This window comes from Mytilus galloprovincialis, chromosome 1 (genome assembly GCF_965363235.1).
Source record: "Mytilus galloprovincialis chromosome 1, xbMytGall1.hap1.1, whole genome shotgun sequence".
NCBI classification, from domain to species: Eukaryota; Metazoa; Mollusca; class Bivalvia; order Mytilida; family Mytilidae; genus Mytilus; species Mytilus galloprovincialis.
The window spans coordinates 57,264,594-57,281,506 of NC_134838.1; the positions used below are offsets into that span (position 1 = coordinate 57,264,594).

Genomic DNA, 16,913 nt, shown 5'->3' on the forward strand with positions numbered 1-16,913 from the left:
TTGTATTTGGTCTTGGAACAAAAAGATCATTATTAGAGACAGATCGTAAGTTGTAGCGTTGCACATCATCAATATTTAGTATTGCTAAGTAATCAGGTGTTAGCCCATTTACAATTTTATAAATTAGAATTGATTGTTGGTATTTTATTCTTTTGGTAAAAGATAGCAATTTTAAAGAAGAAAACATGAAATTAGATGGAATAGAAATATCGCATTCCAGTATAATTCTTGCTACTCTTTTTTGAAGTTTTATGATTCTATCTGAATCTTTTTGTAATAAATTTCCCCAAACTGAACTACAATAGTCTATATATGGTAGAATATATGCATTATAAAATAGTTGCCTTGTGTGTATTGGCAAATATACTTTAATTTTATATAAAAGTGATACTTTAGATGAGATAATTTTACATATACGATCAACATGATCTTCCCAGCTTAAATTTTCATCAATGTCTATTCCAAGTAATTTGAAAGAATAAACATTCTCAATACATGTTTCGTTGACGGTAATACATAATTCTGATAGTTGTTTAAGTTTTTGTTTTGAACCCAATTTCATACACTTAGTTTTTTGTGAATTGATTTTCATACTGTTATTGTTACACCAAGATTGTATAGCATTTAAATCATTTTGCAATATGCTGTTTATTTTTTCAATGTTTTTATAATGAAAATGCAATGTTGAATCATCAGCATATAAATCCATATTGGATTGTTTAACATGAAGTGGTAAATCATTTATATATATTAAAAATAACAGTGGACCTAAAATAGAACCTTGAGGCACTCCATACTTTACAAACGATTTATCAGATTTAATGTTAGCGTATTGGACTTCTTCTTGGATGTCAGACAAATATGATTTTATCCAATCTATTATATGTTTTCCGATATGATAAAATTTTAATTTTTCTAAAAGTATGGCATGGTTAATAAGGTCAAAAGCCTTACTGAAATCTAAAAACACTGTACCAACTATTTCTCCATTATCTAAATATTTTAACCATTCGTCAATTAGTTTAGTTAGCGCTGTTTGGCAGGAATGACCTTGTCTGAAACCTGACTGGGCGATATGTAACAATTTTTTATTGTTAAGGAATTCATATAACTGTGTACATACATGTCTTTCGAAAATTTTAGATATGGTATTCAAAATAGAAATTGGACGATAATTTGAGGGAATATCTCTTGGTCCTCCTTTATGTATAGCAGTTACTCTTGCAAGTTTTAATTTTTGCGGAAAACGATTTGAAGTTATACTTTTGTTTATTAAAAAAGTTAATGATGGGGATATTATTTCTGCACTTAGCTTTAAAAATTTGGGACCTATTCCATCTAAACCTGCAGATTTATTAATATTAAGATGTTTTAGTTCAGAACACACCTCTCCAATGGAAATGAGTTTTAAATGAAAATTTTCAGTTTTCTTTAATTTTTCACTAGTAAAATTTTGTAGCATAGAAAAATCCATATCTGAAGTATTATTTCCAATAAGTTTTTCAGCTACGGATGAAAAATGAACATTAAGAGTATTTACAATATCTTGGTTGTTATAAACCGTTTGATTTTCATACTGCATTTTAGGTGGAAAAATATTATCCTCTTTTGGATTTAACTCTTTAATATGATTCCAAAGTTCTTTACTATTTTTGGAACTAGTTATGGCGTTTTAGTAATATTCCTTTTTTGCATTAAATATTAACGACGTTGTTTTATTACGCCACTTTTTAAAGTTTACCCAATCTTTTTTTGAATGATACAATACAATACAATACAATATACAATATGCTTTATTTCAAAAACATTCAGTCACATTGACATGTGAAACAATGGTAGTACCCTACACCCAGTTAAAAATATGTCAAAATCCCAAATTTCAATAAAACATATTTAAAAAATGAAAAAAACGTTACTTTTACGTTAAACTTTGTTGTCGAATTTCTCTAAAAATCGCCAGATTTAGACTAAGATAAATTCGTTATCTACGTTCATATCCATAGTTATGGATATTTTAACACCTTTCGGTACCCTGTAAGGTGTTAAAATATCCAGGGTGAACTTGGATACTTCAGGGTATTAAAATATCCATATCTACTGGGATATGAACGTAGATAAATATAGATTCCTACACTGCAACAAGTGTATTACGATATTTATCCACTCAAGACAGTTGAGTTTAATTTTATTACTTAAAGCGTGAGGGTTGCCGAGATCTTTAAATAACTGAAATTTAACTGTCCTTTTTATCCTTCTTTTTCAAAGATTTTCAGAAACTTTTGTTCTTTATATGCGACGTCATCAGGCATGGTTGCCTTTTTTCATGACGTCACAATAGGAAAATTCAGAAGAAAACAAAACATTTAGACGTCATATTCAAGTTTTGACTAATCATTTGCCGAGAACAGATTTTTCACACCGGTCAGGAAATGTGAAAATAGCACAAAAATTAGAGAACTCATAATATGGCACTTGTTTAGTAATTTTCTTAATTTCATAAAGGTCTATTTCCGTATATTGAAAATGCTTCAAACATTTGTCCCTGTACCTTGCACGCATTCAACACCCAACCTTTGCAATCAATTAAACGATCTAAGACTTCCCCGCCAGTTTTGGGGAATTAAAGAAATTCAATATTTTGATTTACCTAAATATATTTGGTATTAGTGATATGTTACTTTTTATTACAACTTTCTTAGAAACTGTACGTCTTTTTTTTCGGATTTGAGGGCAAATAAACAGAGAATAAAATTTTGCATTACCCTGCCAGCCCACCCACCCCCCTTTTTTTAAGAATTTTTGGAAGAAAACATATTCAATAACACATAAATGACTATCGAGTATGAATCCCACGGCAACAATTCTTTTAATTTTAAACAGTAACCTTTATCGGACAAACAAATCCAACTGACATCTGCTGCATGTTTTAATTTTCTGGAAATCAGATATAGTATCACGCCACTATTTGATGGACATATTGAAAAGTGCAGTAAATCTTTATTGGTCAGGGTTTAACCTTTGATATGTGTCATAGCCCATTAATGTTACAAATCATATATAGATATGTGTTATAGCCCATTAATGTTACAAATCATATATAGACACACCTTACTCATTAACATATTTAATCCACCCAAAGCTACACTTTTCGGGAATTAAATAAGTTAATTCGTAAAAGGCGTGTTATATATATTACTTATCCTATTACTTATAATTTATAAGAGAGAATTTAACATTACAATTTTTTTTTTCAGAAGGCACTGAACCATGAAAATGAGGTCAATGACATTGGACATGTGACTGATAGAGACTTTGTAACATGAGGCATCTATATACAAAGAATGAATCATCCAGGTCTTCCTATATCAGGGGCGTTTCCAGGGTATTTGAAAGAGGGGGCGTAGAATTGATGAATTTTTTTGACCTTTTTTTTGCCAAAAAAATAAAATAATTATGAAATGCACTAGTGTCCCGGTTCCTGACTTGGAGCATGTATATTTTATAGTTAAAGTATCAGGGTTTTGATATTTTTTATGCCGAATTCTCTCCATTAATTGTCTGTGTTATTTTAAAATGAGTGGATGGATCTAACCAGCAATAGACCAATAACGAGAAATTCCAAATTCTAGGGTATAAGGCGTTACTTTACATTTCAATAGTTGTAGGCCAGGATTTTAAGAACGGTTGCCCTGGTATAGGTTACATGGGGAAGGTCAGTAGCTCTTGGATTTCAATAATTTAGTATCAAATTATGAAGTATTATAACAGCCTCCATGATAGACAAATTTGTGAAATTCAAATTATGTATAATAGATTAACATGTGGATATCAAATCTTTGGAAAAAGATGTAAATTTAGTTAAAAGCTAGGTTATATGAAATGAGCATGACAAATGAAAAATAAATCTTTAACAATAGCTTTTTCTGAACTAATACCTGTTTTGTTAAAATATACCTTTTCACCGTTTTGGTCTTTTGGAAAATGTTGTTTGTGGGAAGCAGGACAAATCGCCCCACTGGCAAAACGCCCCATTCCAAATCGCCCTACTTTTTCACCAACTCGCCCCACTATTAAAAAAAAATGTAACACATATTTCTGGAAACATCTTTTGGTAAGTACATTGGATTAGATTTGATTTCCACCATTTTGAATAAGTGTATAATTATGCTCTTTTAGTTCAAAATAGTAATATTTAAAGTGTTTTCTTTATAAACTTTAAACAATGTTAAAGAGTGAGGAAAAAATTGAGACAATATATTTATGCATTAATTTATACATTGTCAAAATGTGTAAGACAGGAGACATATTTATTTTATTATTAAGACAATTTATTTAAGAAAGTATTACTAATACAATAAGAATATTGTAATATAATGAATTTGGTATAAAACTAGAGATCAATTCTTATTTGCTAGATAACTTCTAAAAAGCAAGGATAAAAGCATTCATGTAGTCTGTTGTGAGTTGAGATCTTTCAGCAGTATTTTGGCTATATAAAAATACACAATTTAAATTTATTTTTTCTACAATGTGTAGTCATCAGTTTGCAATTACCACATAATGATAACCTTTTAAAGACCTAGCCCTCAACTTTTAATGATCTGGCCCTCATCTATTGGCCACCTAGCCCTCAACTTTTAATGACCTTGCCCTCAACTCTCAGGCCTCTACAATAACTTTGTTTTCAACTTGTCCTGTAGGACAAGTACATACCAAAATTTACTTGTCCAAACGAAATTGTTACTTGTCCAAAAAAATTCTATTAAAAATAAATATTTTTGTGAAAAAATTACCGGTATGGTATTTATTATAAGGAACAAAATAAGGTAGCAAAATGAGGTACTGATTTGTCTTGGTCACGAAATGTCTCCTGCCTTGTCAAACTGTCTATCAATCATGTCTACTAAATATGTCTCCTACGGTGCCAAACTGTCTATTAGACTTGGAGCTGAATCTTTCGAGGTGATGAACTTACTGTCCTGTAAAGTTACCTTATCTACAAAGCGCATCATTGATTCGGATTAGTAAGACTGGTTTCCGAGAATAGTATACCTTTTACCTGTTAAAAAGTTCTTGACAAAGAACCAGTTAAAAATTATCGATTGCAAGTAAACATGTCGAAGAAAAAGGTTTTGCACTTGAATAAACAGAATACAGAAACATGTCAAATTAATATTTTTTGTTTATAATTACTTTGTTCATCAAAATTGGATTAAATTTATTTTCTGCAGAATTATTGCACTTGTCCCAACGGACAAGCTTGATACAGCTTTTACTTGTCCAACTTTTTTCCCTCTGGTACCGGACAATTGGACAAGCGTTATTGTCGAGGCCTGAAATGGAATTTTATTTTTACAAAATTTACTTCTGGATACTATCTGATGACTATAAACAAGCTTCTGTCCAAGTTTCGTACAATTCAAGGATAGTTTAAGAAAGTTATTAAAATTTCAAAAACTTTAACCACAGAGTGAACATTTGTGGACGCCGCCGCCGCAGACGACGACGCCAACGCCGACGGAATGTAGATCGCTATGTCTCACATTATCGACTTAAGTCGAAGGCTCGACAAAAAACAACTTTTCTTCAACTACAAAAATTTCAAAGTCTGAATGCTCAACTTTTGCTCATCTATATGAAAACCAAAGATCAATTGCTCAACTTTTCCTCAACTTAATGGTCAGCTTCATTTGAGGGCCAGTTGAGCGACATCTATCCAACATACAGTGTTAGGCCAGGTTTGAGTTGAGCTAAGATACTCAACACCTAGCCCTCAACTATTTTGCTTAAAACAGCTAGCCCTCAACTGTCCGCCACATGGCCATCAACTGGCCCTCAACTTTTTTTTCTGTAGGGGAAAGTCAAGACTCATAATGGCACAAAAATGGAAGATAAGCTCAAAATTCAAAAAATCTAACCTCTTCCTCTTTTCTTATGTAACTGCCTTTTTTATCAATGCTATACTTCTCATCTTGACTGGTTGTTTCCTCTGAACATGTTATATCTATTAACTCTTCATGTTTACTATTATCTTTATATTTGTTATTAATTGGTCTACTCATTTTTTCTCCATCTTGATTATTAACCATTCCATAGTTATTTATAATTATGTCATTTCTAACTTCACATCCATTGTGCATGTTGTGCAGATTGTTTTCTTGATCTTTAATTGTTTTCCTCTTTCTGTGTAATTTCACATTACAAAATTCACCTGTATTATCTGTAGTATTTAAGGATTCACTCCATAAAGCTTTGCAATTCAATTCATTATTTATTCTATCCTTGCTTTTCACTTTCTGGCCATCATCAATTTGTTTTATGTCACTTGTCAATGTGTAAATTTCTTTCTCACATTTTCTTTTTAAGCTATGTTTGTTTTGTTTCAATTCTGTCTGGTCTTCTGAAAATTCACAGCAACTTTTGGTATGCTTTAAATTTTTACTTGGTGTCTGAATTTCTGGGATTTTTGCAGTTATAGACATGTCTAAAATTGATGTATCATTTAAATATGAAAGGACCTCTTTCCTTTTCTTCGCTTTCTTTTTAAGCACAGTTCCAGACTGATTTTCATCACTTCCAACTGACATTTTTTTCTTTCTCTTTTTAATATTGTTGCTAATATCAGCAGAAGAACCTTCATCATCAGTTGTTTTCAATACGTTCTTTCTATTTTCAAATTTGTCACTGATTTTTTTCTCACCATTTTCATGTTGTTTTTCCTTGTTTCCTTTTTCAGTGATCTGAGGTTCATCTGTTTTAGCATCCATATTAATAGATGACTCGAAACCATTTTTCCTACAACAGAGAATGAAAATCAGAAAATCAAATGGATGAAAAATATTGCCCTGCATTTTTTATGCTGTTATTTCTCTCCTGCAATTTTATTTTTTTCTGGATTTGATCCCGACTTTTTTTGTGTTTGTTAATTATCCTGACTTTTTTTTATACATAAATTGTCATCCTGACTTTTTTTTTTTGCAAAGTGCCTGATCCTGCCCTTTTTTTTTATGTAAAACTCCTGTTCTGCCTTTATTTTCCAATTTCATCTTAGCACCCACATTATCGGCAAATAAAAATCAAATGGTATAGCTCCCTAACCATGCTAACAAACATTCCAATCACCAAATATAGTTGACCTTTTGCTTATAGTATTTGAGAAACACAGTCACATAACAACAAATCTTTACAATTGACTAATAAATTGCTTTGCAGAGTGCAGCTACATACTACCGCCCACAATTTCTTTTTTATAATATAATGGTTTACTTTTATAAATGTTATTTGGATGGAGAGTTGTCTCTTTGGCACTCACACCACATCTTCCTATATATATTCTAAAAATATATTGACAGCTAATCACCAAGACAATACATTTCTTTATACATATTTTATAAAGCAGTGTAAGGGAGGTAATTCAAACATAACATTGTGATTACCTAATTCTCCATTAACCAGGAAACCCTTGTTTTGCTCCCTTTTTTGCCCCTAATTCCTTACTGTTTGAGCCATAACCCCCCCCAAAGCCAATCCTAACCATTTGTGGTATGGAAACTTGTGGAATAATTTCAGAGAGATTCATACACTGTTTCACCAGTTATTGTCTGAAAACTACAAAATGCTTATTTGGGCCCCCATTTGGCCCCTTATTCCTAAACTATTGGCCTCATTACCCCAAAGAGCAATCCCAACCTTCCTTTTGTGGTTATAAACTTTGTGTTTAAATTTGATAGATTTCTGTTTATTTATACTAAAGTTATTGTCAGGAAACCAAATGTGTTCGGACAGCACTGATGACAACCTGCTACCAATATATGAAATTTTGCTGTTGTATAAAAACAATTTAATGAAATGACCTATTGCTTATAGTACATGTATCATTTAACAGTATTTCATCACTGAATGGGTTGAATAAAGTATAGAAATATTGTCATGAATGTCTGGACATCTCCCATCCAACTCATGATAACAAGGGGCATCTGTTTAGCTGTGCAGGATGTATATATAAGAATGTGATATGATTGCCAATGAGACAAATATCAACTAGAGTCCAAATCAAGCAGATTTATGCATCTTTACTTCAACAGGCATATAAAAATCAAAGGCATGATTTGTGACAAAACAATAAGTTAAACAAATATGACAGACAACTTCAACAACTGAAATACTTTCTATGTATGGAGAGAGACTGCAGTGACCATTCTGAGCACTCTTACAGCAACTCTTAAGGTGTCATACCACGAATTAAAAGTCCCTATCTGTTCAACCAAATTTTGCAATTTTCACAGCTTTCTAAATAGTTTACCTTAAGTTTAACTTCATAGAAACTAGGTATATCCTGAATTGTACAGGTGTCACCTTTCTGCATGCCAATTTTCAATATACATTCAAAATCATTTAAGAAAGCAGAGAGCTTCCGAAAGGAGGTACCACTAAAAATAACCCCTGGTTTTCTGGAAATCTTAAATTAGTATACTATGGAGCGCATTAATCCTCAATTTTTAATGCAAACTCATAGACAGGTAAATTTTGGCTCAAAATGGTCTTAATATATTTTTCTTTCAACAAAACTTTCATTTCTGCAAATTTGTTGGTTAGTTTAGGTGAACAATGACATCAAATGCACTTTTTTTTGTCCGAGTAGGCCTACTTTCACATACGTTCTAAATTTGAGGGAGTAATTGGTGGTATGACACCTTAAACTGATTTTGGAAAACGGGTTCTGGTAACCTATTGCAATGCAAAAATTGTCCATTCCAATATACCCCAACATTTCCAGTGCCTATCAAAATTCCCACCCTAATCTTCTTCACCCCTGTTCCAAATATAATATCAGACAACAATTATTTTTAAAATTATATGAAACAACCCTTGCAAGAATCTATTTGGATATCCTGGGATATCCAAAGACCTTCCTGGGACTTCCTGAGATATTTTCTTGGGATATCTTAGTTTCTTGCAATTTTAATGTTACCAAATTAATTGATCCAAAGCATATAAAAATAAGAAGATATGGTATGATTGCCAATGAGACAACTCTTCCCCAGAGACCTTATGACATAGAAGTTTCCAACTATAGGTCACCATATAGCCTTCAACAATGAGCAAAACTCTGTCAGCTATAAACAGCCCTAAAATGATAAATGTTAAACAGTTCAAACAAGCAAAATATGCATGAGGGCATGATATGCCGGTCGCTAATTCAAAGAATATAGTTAGATAACTTCTCAATGTCATATCAGAAATTCATGAAAAACTCAAGGGAGGTTATTTTAAAAGATAACAGTCAACAAAGTTTCATGATAACTGCTCAAAGCAATTTGTTTGAATACTGGAAAATCCCCCCTTTTTATTAATAAAATCACATAAAACCAGGTTCAATCCACCATTTTCTACATTAGAAAATGCCTGTACCAAAGTCAGGAATATGACAGTTGTTATCCATTCTTTTGATGTGTTTGGACTTTTGATTTTGGACTTTCCTTTTTGAATTTTCCTCGGAGTTCAGTAATTTTGTGTTTTTACTTTATACCTTGTAACACTAAAACTTAAAATCTAAATTTTATGAGAAAACAAAAGAGAACTGACATCAATACATATATATAAACAATTCACCAAAGTTTCTTGCAAATTGGTGAAAGCATTTTTGAGTTATTGTCTGAAATCGGGAAAATCCCCCTTTTATAATGAAAAAAAAAAACAACTCAAAAAATTAAAATATAAAATTTAAAAAATCTATGGGAGAATGTGTCCCCATGGACACAGATGATGCCCCTGTTGGCATACAAAACTTGTACTAAAAAATTCCAAAGATCTTTTAGAGTACATACAATCTATTATAAGACTCTCTCATCTTGCAATAGTATTAAAACATTTGACTTTTCTATACTTTACACATGTATTTTCCCTTTCCAAACTAAGGGACAAATTGAAAGAGTTGGTATTACTTTGTTTCAATAAAAAGAATGGCAAACGTAGAATTAAGTATCTCGTCTTGGGGAGGGATAAATCCTACTTTGAAAAGAATCACTCTGATTCAAACAAAAAATTCTCTGAACCTGACATTTTGCTTGATTTCTTGATTGACAACATATTTCTTATGTTTGGAGGACGTGTTTTTCAACAGACTGTCGGAATTCCAATGGGAACCAATTGTGTCCCTCTTCTTGCCAACTTGTTTCTTTATTATTATGAGGCTGACTTCATATTCATGGACTGACGGATGGACAGACAGAGGTAAAACATTTAAAGTGGGGTATAATAATATCAGTATTTTACTGGTCTATATGAATAGTATTCACACTAACTTTATAAACATTAACTCTTGTAAAACATACCCAATTTCCTCTTTCATAATAAATCTATGCAGCTTTTTCTTGAGATTTTTCTTTTGATTTTTTGTAAGATTATTTTTTTCAAATAGCATCTTTCTCAAAGCCTCTGCAGAGTACACAATGTCCATTGCTTTTTCTTTTTTCTTTGTGTTTCCAACCATCTTTATTTTGGAACAAGGTTCTTCATCATTAGATGACCTCATCTTTTTATTTTTCTTTCGTTTCTGATATTTTTCTTCTAAACTGTCATCCTTGAGAAACTTTTTCTCCATTTCTTCTACAATACAACAACAAAATGAAGACAAAAGAGGTTTATATATATATATACATATGTCTTGTCTATATGCTAATTTCATATTATAATGCAAATTTTTGAATAAAAATGTCACCACAATACAAAGATTTTTTCACCCCCAATCAGACAACTTTAAACTATTTTATAGATTCCTGTAACTTTTGACCTACAAAAGGGTGTCTAAGATATTTTCTATTGTATTTTATTCTTTCATAAACCTTCAATGAAGTTTGCAAACTCAATTCACAAGAGATAACTAGATAAAATTATTCTTTTGATTTTTTATGAAATCTGAGACACCATATTGAAGATACCCAGTCAAAACTGCAGGCAAAAAAGTGGCAGCTCCAATATAGTTTTATAATTTGGAATTCATTTTCTTTATTTTTCCATTAACCCCTTAAGAACTTAAACTTAAAAACTTAAAAATTTTAAATTGAACATTTACCTATAATGGTCCAATATCCAAAATCTAAATACATGGCTAGATCCAGCATATCAAAGAACCCCAAAAATTCAATTTTTTATGAAATTAAATAAAGTTCAATTTTGGACACTTTAGACCTCAATGTGGACCAAATATGATAACCGGGCCCAAATATCAAAAATCTAAATACATGGTTAGATTCACCATATATTCAATTTTTGTTGAAATCAAACAAAGTTTAATTTTGGACCCCGATTTGGACCAACTTGAGAACTGGGCCTATAATCAAAAATCTAAATACATGTTTAGATTCAGCAGATTCAGCATATCAAAGAACCCCAAGGATTCAATTTTTGTTGATATCAAACAAAGTTCAATTTTGGACCACGATTTGGACCAACTTAAAAACTGGGCCCATAATCAAAAATCTAAGTACATGTTTAGATTCAGCACATCAAAGAACCCCAAGAATTCAATTTTTGTTGAAATCAAACAAAGTTTAATTTTGGACCCCGATTTGGACCAACTTGAAAACTGGGCCCATAATCAAAAATCTAAGTACATGTTTAGATTCAGCATATCAAAGAACCTCAAGAATTCATTATTTGTTAAAATCAATCTAAGTTTAATTTTGGACCCTTTGGACCTTAATGTAGACCAATTTGAAAATGGGACCAAAAATTAAGAATCTACATACACAGTTAGACTCGGCATATCAAAGAACCCCAATTATTCAATTTTTGATGAAATCAAACAAAGTTTAATTTTGAACCCTTTGGGCCCCTAATTCTTAAATTGTTAGGACCAAAACTCAATCTCAACCTTCCTTTTATGGTCATAAACCTTGTGTTTAAATTTCATAGATTTCTTTTTACTTATACTAAAGTTATGGTGAGAAAACCAAGAAAAATGCTTATTTGGGCCCCTTTTTGGTCCCTTATTCCTAAACTGTTGGGACCAAAACTCCCAAAATCAATCCCAACCTTCCTTTTGTGGTCATAAACCTTGTGTATATATTTCAGTGATTTCTATTTAATTATACTAAAGCTATTGAACGAAAACCAAGAAAAATGCTTATTTGGGCCCTTTTTTTTGCCCCTAATTCCTAAACTGTTGGGACCAAAACTCCCAAAATCAATCCCAACCTTCCTTTTGTGATCATAAACCTTGTGTTTAAATTTCATAGATTTCTAGTTACTTAAACTAAAGTTATAGTGGGAAAACCAATGTGTCTTCGGACGACAACGACGCCAATATCATACCAATATACAAAGGTCTGTATAACTGTGATTTTCAGCGATTTATTAAAGTCAATAGCCCGTAATTTCGGCAAAAAATTAGCGGAGCTGAATGAAATTGAAACTTGATCTGTAACTCATCATGTTTAACTCACATAACAAAAATCAACGTGATAATAGTTTTTTTTGAGGAATGACAGAATGACAAAATGACGGAATTACGGACATGACGGACAAGGGTAAAAACTATATGGCATCGACAACTTCGTTGCAGGGCCATAAAAATGTTGATCTTTGTACTAGGACGTTTCGTATTTTCCATGTCGCCATTTCAATTAGGTGAAACGAAACTAAGATTCCGTAATTTTTATTAGTTTATAATGCAATGTAGTAGAGTTCAATTCATCAGAAAGGTCAAAGAGTCCGATCTGTCTGATCCATCCCATCAGTCAAATATTTATACTATAAGTCTGACTGATCGGTGACATGAGTTCCACGCGACTAAAGCCTAAGGTTACAAGAACTGTAAGGTAGTGTTCCCTACCTGTTTAACTATAAACTATCTTTACCCTCTATAAATAAAATATTTAATCATCATTTATAGTTTAACAGAAAACTGGGTTATGTTGTCATATTTTGCATGTGCAATGAACAACAATATTGAGGAGAACTGCAATAAATTGCTTCGCTGAGTGCAGTTTGATACCACCACAGAGGTTTAATCCTGAACACAATATACGCACTTGATACAGGTCTGAATATGGATTGTAATTAAATATTTGACACATGTATAATAGGGTTCTGACACAGAACAACTGTAGTCAAAGAACTTGAATTGGTAATGTGATTTGATGTTTCTTATTTTTTTTTGCTTTTGAGAAATATACTATGCAGTTGCAAATTTGACCACCCTCTCCCCCTTTTTGGGGCAAAAAAAACTATTTGAAGAAATTATCTTTTTAATTTTAGAAATCTTGAGAACAAATTGTCCCCACCCGCCAATTTTTTATTAACCTGCCCCCTACCCCTTGAAAACTGGGCCCATAATCAAAAAACTAAGTACATGTTTAGATTCAGCATATCAAAGAACCCCAAGAATTCATTTTTTGTTAAAATCAAATCAAACTGTTTGATTTTGGACCCTTTGAACCTTAATGGATACCAATTTGAAAATGGGACCAAAAATTAAGAATCTAAATACACGGTTAGATTCGATATATCAAAGAACCCCAATAGTTCAATTTTTGATGAAGTCAAACAAAGTTTAATTTTGGACCCTTTTGGCCCCTAATTCGTTGGGACCAAAACTCCCCAAATCAATCCAAACCTTCCTTTTGTTGACATAAACCTTGTGTTAAAATTTCATAGATTTCTATTAACTTTTACTAAAGTTATTGTGCAAAAACCAAGAAAAATGCTTATTTTGGGACCGGTTTTTGCCCCTCATTCCTAAACTGTTGGGACTTAAACTCCCAAAATCAATCCCAACCTTCCTTTTGTGGTCATAGACCTTATGTTAAAATTTCATAGATTTCTGTTTACTTATTCTAAAGTAATGTGCGAAAACCAAGAAAAATGCTTATTTGGGCCCTTTTTGGCCCCCAATTCCTAAACTGTCGGGACCAAAACTCCCCAAATCAATCCCAACCTTCCTTTTATGGTCATTAACCTTGTGTTTAAATTTAATAGATTTCTATTTACTTTTACTAAAGTAAGAGTGCGAAAACCAAATGTCCAAAAACCAAACAGACGATGACGCCAACATGATACCAATATACGACCAAAAATATTTTCAATTTTTGCGGTCGTATAAAAAACTCTTTCCCTCAAGATATGGTGAGTGAATGGTCATAATCTCAATTCTAATTCCAATGGAGTTTGCAACCATAAATTATAACCTGTTTAAATACATCATAAAAGTCTTTAAATAGAAAATGACATACATAATCATGGCTAAAATTAAATTACTTTCATCAGCATTTTTAAAACAGTAACTTCTTAAAATAAATTGACAGCTAATCACCTCAAGACAATACAATATTTCTCAATACATAATTTAAAAGCAGTGTACGGTAGGTAGTTTGTCAATGTTGTGTTTGAATAACCTACCTTACACTGCTTCTAAATTATGTTTTGAATTTAATCCATTAACAAGAACAGGGCTCACACTACTTCAGAATTATAGGGAGAAGTGACTTTTGTGAAGAACACCCTTGTTTTCCCCTTTTCTGCCCCTAATTCCTAAACAGTTTGAGTCATAATCATAAACATAAGTAAACACTTTTTGACAAAAAATAGATCTATTCACATTATATTTTTTAAATAAAGACCACCTTAAAAAAATGTTGCTATCATAACAAAATTGACAGACATTTTGATGGAAAATTCTTATGTTAGCAACACAAAAAATCTTGATATTTTCAGTATTTTCAAGGTTTGGATGTATATCTTGATTTAATATGAAAGGCAAATTGGAATAAAACATTTCTGAACATCTGCACCAATAAAAAAGGAATTGGAATAACTTTTAAAAAGGATTATCTTGGAGTTGCATACATAAAATTTGACAGACATGAACAATGCTGCTAACATAAGATTTGACAGAAATTAAGTTGTTGCTAACATAAAAATTGACGGACTTTATTGTTGCTAACATAATATTTGACGGACTTTTTTGTTGCTAACATAACATTTGACAGTCTTTTTTGTTGCTAACATAATATTTGACAGACTTTTTTGTAGCTAACATAAAATTTGACGGACATTATTGTTGCTAACATAAAATTTGACAGACTAAATAGTGTTGCTAACATAAGATGTTGACGGACTTGTTGCTAACATAAGATTGTGCTAACATAAATAAATTTGACGGACAATATATATTTGAGATTTTTAACCAACATTGGAGATCTTATCCTAGTTGAAAGTCATATTAAGAACTCCTGCAAATTACCGCTGCCTGAAATTTAAAAAGATTTTAACCCAGGACAGATAACTCTAATTTGTAGCACATCCAAATGTTGCTAACATAAAATGACAAGTTTGACAGAAATAATGTTAGCAACAGATTTGATAAAACTATTGATTAAATAAAGTAAATTGAAAGATCCAAAATGTGTATGTATAATGTACATTATGAAATACAATTTTAACAGGCTTATATAAGTACCTACAATGATGTGGCAAGATTTTATGAACCTGTTGCTATCATAACATTTATTGACAGACGAGCATCTAATAAGTAAGGTATTTGAAATTGAAAAAAATACATATCACAGATGTTTTTAACAAAAGAAAAGCAAAAGATTTGGAAACAGAGATGTGTGAATAATCAGACTACACTAATAAAAACCATTATACCAGTGTCAACTTAAAGCCTTGTAAAACATGAACCTTGTGTCAAAAAATGGGAAGTAATTTCCGTCAAACATTTCACATTTTTCAATTTGTTGTGATCATTTCTACTTTTAATGGAAACAATCATATCCAATAATTGGTTTGCTTTATATAACATTACTATTCAATAAAACATTCACATATTATCATTCAAATAACAGTTAGTATTATTTTTCTTAATTTGTTCTTTTTGACGGAAATTTTCTTTTCTTTTTGGAATCTGCCCTTTATGACGTCATTTACCAGATAGAGGGGGTCGCCTGTATCCCTGCACTATTTACGTTCGTCAAGTGTCTTAGTGATCGTCATTGTGCAGGATAAACTAGAAATAATGGTTGTTTTGTAGGTACTTAATGACAGTTCCCTAATGACAGCAATGTTGATTGTCAATTTTGAGAATTCAATTTGCCGAATAATTCGTACAATATAGAATTATAGTTTTCCAACCACTCGCTCAACATTGCAATGGAAGTGACGACGCCCCTAAACGCACAATGACGTTCACTAAAACCAGAGTTTTTGATGGAAATGCATCGAACTCGAAAATTGTCTATTCTTACCATCCCTTTGCAGTATGGAAACTTGTGATATAATTTCAAAGATCCATACACCATTCAACAAGTTATATTGTCTGGAAACTAGAAAAATACTTATTTGGGCCCCCTTTTGGCCTCTAATTCCTAAACGGTTGGGACAATAACCCCCCCTTCCCAAATCAATCCAAACCTTCCATTTGTGATCATAATAAACCTTGTGTTTAAAAAGAGATTTCTATTTACTTATTCTTAAATTCTTGTCAGGAAACAAAATGCCTTCAGACGACGCGTCATATAACTACGGTTGTCCAATTCATCTAAAAATTTAAGGGCAGATAGATATTGACTTGATTAACAATATAACTCCTTGTCAGATTTGCTCTAAATGCTTTGGTTTCAGAGTTATAAGCCAAAATCTACATTTTACCCATGTTCTATTTTTAGCCGTGGCGGCCATCTTGGTTGGATGGCCAGGTCATCAGACACATTTTTCAAACTAGATACCCCAAAGATGAGGTTGGCCAAGTTTGGATTAATTTGGCCCAGTAGTTTCAGAGGAGAAGATTTTTGTAAAAGATTACTTAGATTTACGAAAAATGGTTAAAAATTGACTATAAAGGGCAATAACTCCTAAAGGGGTCAACTGACCATTTCGGACATGTTGACTTATTTGTAAATCTAACTTTGCTG

General features: G+C 31.8%; 1 protein-coding gene across 3 annotated transcripts in view; it reads right to left on the reverse strand.

The window, feature by feature from the left end:
• LOC143079397 (uncharacterized) overlaps positions 1–16,913 on the reverse strand; it is a 45,434-nt gene that overhangs the window by 21,621 nt on the left and 6,900 nt on the right. For all 3 annotated transcript variants that reach the window (XM_076254721.1, XM_076254713.1, XM_076254730.1), the window contains exons 3-4: positions 10,335–10,608; positions 5,919–6,795 (exon numbers count right to left, since the gene is read on the reverse strand). In XM_076254721.1, coding sequence (XP_076110836.1) covers positions 5,919–6,795; positions 10,335–10,608 — 1,151 coding nt within the window. The remainder of the gene's footprint in view (positions 1–5,918; positions 6,796–10,334; positions 10,609–16,913) is intronic.